This window comes from Pteropus vampyrus, unplaced genomic scaffold, assembly GCF_000151845.1.
Source record: "Pteropus vampyrus isolate Shadow unplaced genomic scaffold, Pvam_2.0 Scaffold250, whole genome shotgun sequence".
NCBI classification, from domain to species: Eukaryota; Metazoa; Chordata; class Mammalia; order Chiroptera; family Pteropodidae; genus Pteropus; species Pteropus vampyrus.
This window is the reverse complement of record NW_011889031.1, coordinates 127,226-134,282: the sequence shown is the minus strand read 5'-3', so window position 1 is coordinate 134,282 and position 7,057 is coordinate 127,226. Positions and strand designations below refer to the sequence as shown.

Here is a 7,057-nt window from a genome sequence, read left to right as displayed (position 1 = left end):
GTTTGCAGCCGCTCCCCAGCGCCAGTGTCACCGCCTCAGCTCCACCTCAGATCCTCAGGCTTTAGAGTCTCGTAGGAGCGTAGGTCCCTGGTGCCGAAAAGGTTGGGGACCGCTGATCTAGACCATCTTCAGACCCAGCAATTTGTTAGAAGGACTCAGAACTCAGAAAAGCCATTGTACTCATGGTTATGATTTAATACAGTGAAAGGGAAGAGATTAAATCAGCCAGGGGAAGAGGCGGGAGCCCCAGTCCAGGAGAGACCGACACTGGCTTCCGTCGCCTGTCCTCGTGGACCTGTGCGTCCCGTGCCTGTTCCTCCCAGCACAGGACAGCACACACCAGGGAAGCTCACTGAGCCTCCGTGTCCAGGGTTTTTTGGAGGTCAGTCACATAGGCCTGGCCGACCACGGCCACCACCGTGTGGCTGACCTTGGCCTCCAGCCCTGGTAGAGGTCAGGCTGACACCGTGTGGCCCCAGGCGCCAGGTGAAAAACATACTTGTCGGGCAGGACGTCCCCAGAGCTTAGCGGTCCCCTCCCAGGGCCAGCCAGGAGCCAAGCCTCCCTTTGGGCAAAGTGAACCCCTTGCTGGATGCCCGTACTCACTGGCCTTTCATAGTCCCTGGGGGCCTCCCCTGGCCTCTTCAAGGGGAAGAAGTTGACGTTTGGCCATCAGGCCCCAGCTCCTGAGCAAGGCCAGGTGGAAGCTGTGGCTTTGCTCCCTGGGGGCCTCCCTCGTGGGGCTGCCGCCTCTGGCCCCGTCCCCTCTGGGCCTCTTCCCTGTGTCCCTGTGGTGTCTGTGTCTTCGCCTGTCATTTCTGTCTCAAGCTCAGGGAGGCAGGGGCATGGAATAATTTTTAAATGCTGAGTTATTCTAGAGAAATAAAATGCAGCACAGAGCAGGCGGACCGCAGGGGAGGCGGGTAGTGGGGGGTGTGGCCTAAGCAGCAGTTACACTAACTAAGTAGTCTAAAGGCTCCGGTTAAAAGACAGGTCTTCTGACTGCATTCAAACCACAGCTGAGGAGCGACACCCATCTCCCCCTGGCTGTGCCCCTCAGGCCAACCCCATTCCTTATTTGTCAAGTGACACTTGGAAAGGACTGATTGGGGGGGGCAGCCCCCGTCCCAGGGGCATTTGGAGGTGTAGGGTTAGGAAGTGGTACTGCAGGCTTTCAGGGAGGGGCCGTGAATGTCTGTGGTCTTGCATCACAGAGCTGCTCGGATGTCCCCAGATGTCACGGCAGCTTGGTGGAGAGAAACGGCCCATGGCCTCTCCTGGCTCTGGCCTTTGCAACTCTCATTTGATGTGGTCAGGTCGTCCTGTGCCCAGAGCTCTGGGTCAGGGGCCCCTTCTTTGCATCCGTTAAGGAGCAGCTTAATAGCCCGATTTGCAGACTTGGACCCGGAGGCCCAAAGGGACAGAGTGGCTCAACGCAGCCCACACCTTCGGGAAGGGTCGAGGTGGGACCGCGAGCCTGCGTGCACGGCACACCGCCCCTGGGCCCTACCCGCTTGGTTCCCCCCACAGAGTGTCACTGGCTTCGGGCGCCAGATGATCGAGAAAACGAAGCAGCTGGTGGAGTCCAAGTACACGATGGAGAGCGGCTACAGCGCCAACGCCAAGGTCAGGGGCCGCCCTGCCCACCGCCCAGGACAGGCCTGGAGCCGCGCCTGGCGGGCGGGTATGGGGACCTCCTGGTCTCACTCCCCCACCCTCCACCCTAGGTGGTGTACGGCGACACCGACTCTGTCATGTGCCGGTTTGGTGTCTCCTCTGTGGCTGAGGCGATGGCTCTAGGGCGCGAGGCTGCGGACTGGGTGTCCGGCCACTTCCCCTCACCCATCCGGCTCGAGTTTGAGAAGGTGAGTGCCCACGGGGCTCAGCATGGGCAGGTGTGTGTCTTGCCAGTTTCAGGGGGCCCCTCGTTCCCAAGGTGCCTGCAAAGCTGACGAATGCATTCGCATGGGGTCTCTATTTTGGGGTGCCCTGAGAAGGGTCCTCTGGGCGTCCCATTCATTGGGGTCGTTAGCCCCGGTTTCTGGATTCTCCTGAGTCTGGGGCCTTGTTTGCGAAACCTCCGCAGCTGGGCCTTTGTACACAGCGCGGGGACCGTGTTTCGACAGCCCCGATGGTCTTGGAGCGTCCCTGGTTTGGGGGTTCCCGGTCCCTGTCGGGTATGGGGGGCCGCCTTGGGCAGCGAGGACCCCAGCGGGCGAGTCCTGGCCTGGGGCACCGTTGTCCAGTGCCCCCGTCTTCGGTGTGCAGCAGGCCGGCTCGGCAACGCCCACAGCAGACTTCGTCCCCAGGATGCGAATCGCGGCCAAGCTGTGGGGCGCCCCTGCTCGATTCACGGCCTCCCAGTTTGGAGGGGCCCTACTCCCCCTGGCCCTGAGCCTTAGTCTTCTCTTTGGGGGGTGCCCCTCGAATCCCCTGTCTGCCTCAGCTCTGCCCCAGGCCCAGACACGGGGCTCTCCGGGCTTCACCCCAGTATCTGGATCTCCAGACCTGTCTCTAGGTGTGCCCCAGTCTCTGTTTCAGGTTTGGGGGATCCCTGGAATGCAGAGGATGTTCCCGGGCTCAGACCCCGGGGTCTCAGGGTCCGTCCCCCCAGGTGTCCCAGCCCCACATCACGGAGACCGTGTCCGTCCCGTTTTTGGGGGCTCGTCTCGGGACTGGGGGCCGGGCCGTCCAGTTCCCGGGGTCTCAGCGCCGGCCCCCACCCCAGGTCTACTTCCCATACCTGCTGATCAGTAAGAAGCGCTATGCGGGGCTGCTCTTCTCCTCACGGCCGGACGCCCACGACCGCATGGACTGCAAGGGCCTGGAGGCCGTGCGCAGGGACAACTGCCCCCTGGTGGCCAACCTTGTCACCGCCTCTCTGCGCCGCCTGCTCATCGATAGGTATGTGGGGCACTCGGTCCAGACCAGGAGGCCAGGCTGGGCCCCTCCCTCAAGCCCTGAAGCCCCGGCCCCCTCCCTCAGACCCAGAAGCCCCGGCCTCCTCCCGTGGGGACACAGGTGTCAAGGCAGCGCGCCCTCAGTGGGGAGTGGTGGAAAGTGTGGAGTTCGACAGCTGTGGGCTGAGGCCAGCCTCTGCCATCCTGCAGCCGGTGGCTGCCCCTCCCCTCCCCTCCCCACCTCGGGTCTCAGCCCCCAAGCTGATCCTGGTCCCCCAGCCGTGGGGCAATGGAGGTACCAGCCCGGCCCCCAGCAGCCAGTGGTGATGCCCCCACATCCGGTTCACAGAGATCCCAAGGGCGCGGTGGCCCACGTGCAGGACGTCATTTCGGACCTGCTGTGTAACCGCATCGACATCTCCCAGCTGGTCATCACCAAGGAGCTGACCCGTGCAGCCGCCGACTACGCCGGCAAACAGGCCCACGTGGAGCTGGCCGAGAGGTTCGCCTGGTGCGGGGCCGGCCCAGCCCGAGGGTGCCCCTCCTGCAGCTGAGCCTGCCACTTCCTGGGCCCCCGGCGGGCCCGCTGGTTCAACTGCTCACTGCCCCCGATCTCCCCGCAGGATGAGGAAGCGGGACCCCGGGAGTGCGCCCAGCCTGGGCGACCGGGTCCCCTACGTGATCATCGGAGCCGCCAAGGGCGTGGCCGCCTACATGAAGTCTGAGGTCAGGCCCACCTGGCCGCCCCGGCCGCCCGCTCTCACTTCTGCTTTCCGAGCCCAGGGGGAGGGTGTTTCCCGATTCGCCCCGAGAGGCCCCGACAGCTGCCCCCGGTGCGCCCAGGAGTCGGCTCCGTGGCACTCTGCTCCCAGGCCGGCCGGCATGCTGTGGAGGGTACCCCGCCTCCCCCTGTCCATCCGACCCCTCCTTCACGCCCCGTGGGGCGCAGCCTCCCCCTGTCCATCCGACCCCTCCCTCACGCCCCGTGGGGCGCGGCGTCGCCCTGCACCAGAGCCTCTGCCCCGTCTCCCGGTCCTTGTTCTCCCGTCTCTCGCTCCCTCGGATCCGCACCCTCCCCCATCCGTGCCCCGCGGCTGCTGTACCCCGGTCCCCGTTCATGACCGGAGGGCGCCGCAGCCAGTGGCTCCTGGTCCCCGTCACCCCGGACCCCAGGTGTGACCCCGCAGGCCGCTGTGCCCACAGGACCCCCTGTTCGTGCTGGAGCACAGCCTGCCCGTCGACACGCAGTACTACCTGGAGCAGCAGCTCGCCAAGCCGCTGCTGCGCATCTTCGAGCCCATCCTGGGCGAGGGCCGAGCCGAGGCCGTGCTGCTGCGTACGGGGCGCCCAGGGCGGGCGGGGGGCCCGGGCCTGGGGGTGGGGGCAGCGGGGGGCGCTGGCCCACACCCACCCTCGCCTTCCCGCTGCAGGCGGCGACCACACGCGATGCAAGACGGTGCTCACGGGCAAGGTCGGCGGCCTCCTGGCCTTCGCCAAGCGCCACAGCTGTTGTATTGGTTGCCGCACGGTCCTCAGTCACCAGGGTGAGTGGGGTCCCAAGGCCTGGCCCCCGACTCTCCGCCCACCTCCGCCGTCACCCGGGGTTCCTGGCGTCCACCCCACAGACCGGCCCTGCTGCCCGGATAGGCCCCGGCCCCCGGGTGGGCGGCGCCTCTCTGCAGTCCCTCCCCACGGGGGTCCTGGACCCCCGCCCCAGGAGTTCCCCAGGGAGTTTTCCCCACACACTCGCTCCCTTGTTCTCTCCTCCGGGGACTTTCAGGAGCCGGGATGGGCAGCGGGCGGGGAAGGGGCAGGGGTGGGGCGGCTGGGCCCGGCCTCCGCCGCAGCCCCCCTGTGCTGACCTGGTCCCCGGCCCCCAGGTGCTGTGTGCAGGTTCTGCCAGCCCCGGGAGTCGGAGCTGTACCAGAAGGAGGTGAGCAGGGGGCGGCAGGCCCCGGGGGCGCGGGGTGGGCGGCCGGGACCTCCGCTGACCCCGCCGTCCCCAGGTGTCCCACCTGAGTGCCCTGGAGGAGCGCTTCTCACGCCTGTGGACACAGTGCCAGCGCTGCCAGGGCAGCCTGCACGAGGACGTCATCTGTACCAGGTCTCAGGCCGCGCCCTGCCCCCCCACACCCCACTATCTGGCCCTGGGGTCTCACCGGCCCCCGCTGTGGCCTGTGAACGGGCCCAGGCACACCCCAGCCCCCCCGGGGGTCAGGACCCGGGGCTGCTGAGTGGAACAGGGCGGGGTGCCCAGTGCCTGCCTGGGGAATGGCCCCCCAGCCCTGACCCCCTCCCGCAGGGTGGGGCTGGGCTTTCCCCAGGGAACAGGTGGGCGGGCTGGATTCCCACGCCAGGTGAGCCAGGTGACAGGTGATCTACGGCCGGTGGCCCCGGGCTTCAGCGGGCACCCACTGTTATCGGCTCCCCCCGTGCCCGCTGAGCAAACAGCCGCCCCGGGAGGGGGGCCGGGCAGCCGGCCAGGGTCAAAGTTCTGGGCGCGGGCCTCAGGTGCAGCCCGGGCAGCCAGCCCTGACCCTGACCCCGCCCGCAGCCGGGACTGCCCCATCTTCTACATGCGCAAGAAGGTACGCAAGGACCTGCAGGACCAGGAGCAGCTGCTGAGACGCTTCGGGCCCCCTGGCCCCGAGGCCTGGTGACCTCTGACCTCGCGGGCTTCCCAGGGGAGGGCTTTGAGGGATGGGACCAGCAGAGAATGAATAAAGATCCCTCTTTTTGTTACCTGGTGCTTTGTGGTTTTGGGGGGACAAGGTCCACTGTCAGGTGCTGGGCAGGGCAGGTTTTCTCCGCTGGGACCCCTTGACCCCCAAGAGGCCCCCGCCGGACCCCCTGCCCGCCACACAGATGCCTGGGCTCCTGCCTCTGCTACCAGCGTACGCCGCCAGGCCTGCCTCAGTGTCCCCCGGGGCCCTGAGTGGATGTGGGCACAGCTCTGCCCAGCCCGCCCGCCCCGAGGGCCAGCTGGCTCGCCAGGTGCCGGCCTATTCCCTCCAGGCCGGGGGCAGCCCCCACACAGAGCCTCGCGGTCCCGGCACCACCAGGGGACCCCCCGCCCTCGTCACACACCCACGATGTTTCCGCTGTGGGGTCTCCATCTGCTTTGGGCCTGGGTTTTCCTCAGGGACCCTCGAGTTTACGACCCCCACTTCACTGACCCACGAACCGTGGGCCCCGCCAAATCTATGCCATCTCCACTCCTCAGGGTCACCCCCCACTCCCAACCATGGGGATCCCCAAATCCAGACAGCTCCTGGACCCGCCCTCTCCACCATGTGACCAAGAGGTTGTGCAATCCAGCCCCCTCCCATGACCCCCTCCCTGAGGGGAATTTCGAGGAGGGCCGAGCTGCTGGCACCCCTGCCCCCCAGGGGGCTGGGCCAAGGTATAAATAGGGGTGGCTAAGGGTGGCGGCTGCAGCCTGCAGCAGTGAACCCAGCCTACAGCACCATGCTCGCCTTGGAGGCCACACAGTGAGTGAGGCCCCTAAGCCTGCGCCCCGGGCCGGCCGTGCACCCCTCTGGGCCCTCTCTGTGGGGGCTGGGGGGGCTCGGCTCCGCGGGGGTCTGTGCTGCCTCCTGCCATTTCTGAGTCTCCCTCTCTTCCCTTCCCACCTTTGGTTCTCTCCTCCATCCCCTCCCTATCACCCCCTGACCCCAGGAGCCTTTCTGTGGGACACTGGCCTCCGGCCCTGCTGAAGTCTCTGGGCAGTGGGGACTTCCATGGGTGTCGGTCCCGCTCACTGCTGCTCTCCACTTCCTGCCTCATCGTCTCTGTTTCTGGGTCTTTCTGCCTTGTGTCTTGCTCCTGTCTCTGTGTCTGTCTCAGCCTCTTTCCAGTTCTCCCTCCACCTGTCACCTCTCCTGTCCCCCATCTCTGCCTCTGGGGCTCGGTAACGCTTCCCGCATCCGTGCGTGAGAGTCTCCCCAACCTCTTTCCCTTTCCTGCTCTCTTCGCCCCCCTTGCTGAGTCTATCCATCTCTCTCCACTGGTCCAAGGTGGACCCATTGGACCCCGCCGGCTAACGGAGGCCCCCTCCCTGCCCCCACTCGCCCGCTGGCTCCCACATCTCTCTGGGGACTTTCTCTCCCTCACTTTCCCTGCCCACCCCCCCAGCCTCTGACTATGCAAATCCCAGG

General features: G+C 66.5%; 1 protein-coding gene across 1 annotated transcript in view; it reads left to right on the top strand.

Annotated features, from left to right (window-relative positions):
• Positions 1-49: 49 nt before the first annotated feature.
• Positions 50-7,057, top strand: part of LOC105301780 (DNA polymerase delta 1, catalytic subunit) — an 11,113-nt gene continuing 4,105 nt past the window's right edge. The window contains exons 1-11 of the mRNA XM_023520161.1: positions 50-1,626; positions 1,728-1,865; positions 2,729-2,904; positions 3,250-3,402; positions 3,524-3,626; positions 4,104-4,236; positions 4,331-4,444; positions 4,781-4,833; positions 4,907-5,004; positions 5,455-5,558; positions 6,339-6,391. Of these exons, the coding sequence (XP_023375929.1) occupies positions 1,192-1,626; positions 1,728-1,865; positions 2,729-2,904; positions 3,250-3,402; positions 3,524-3,626; positions 4,104-4,236; positions 4,331-4,444; positions 4,781-4,833; positions 4,907-5,004; positions 5,455-5,558; positions 6,339-6,391 (1,560 nt within the window). The 5' untranslated portion in view covers positions 50-1,191. The remainder of the gene's footprint in view (positions 1,627-1,727; positions 1,866-2,728; positions 2,905-3,249; positions 3,403-3,523; positions 3,627-4,103; positions 4,237-4,330; positions 4,445-4,780; positions 4,834-4,906; positions 5,005-5,454; positions 5,559-6,338; positions 6,392-7,057) is intronic.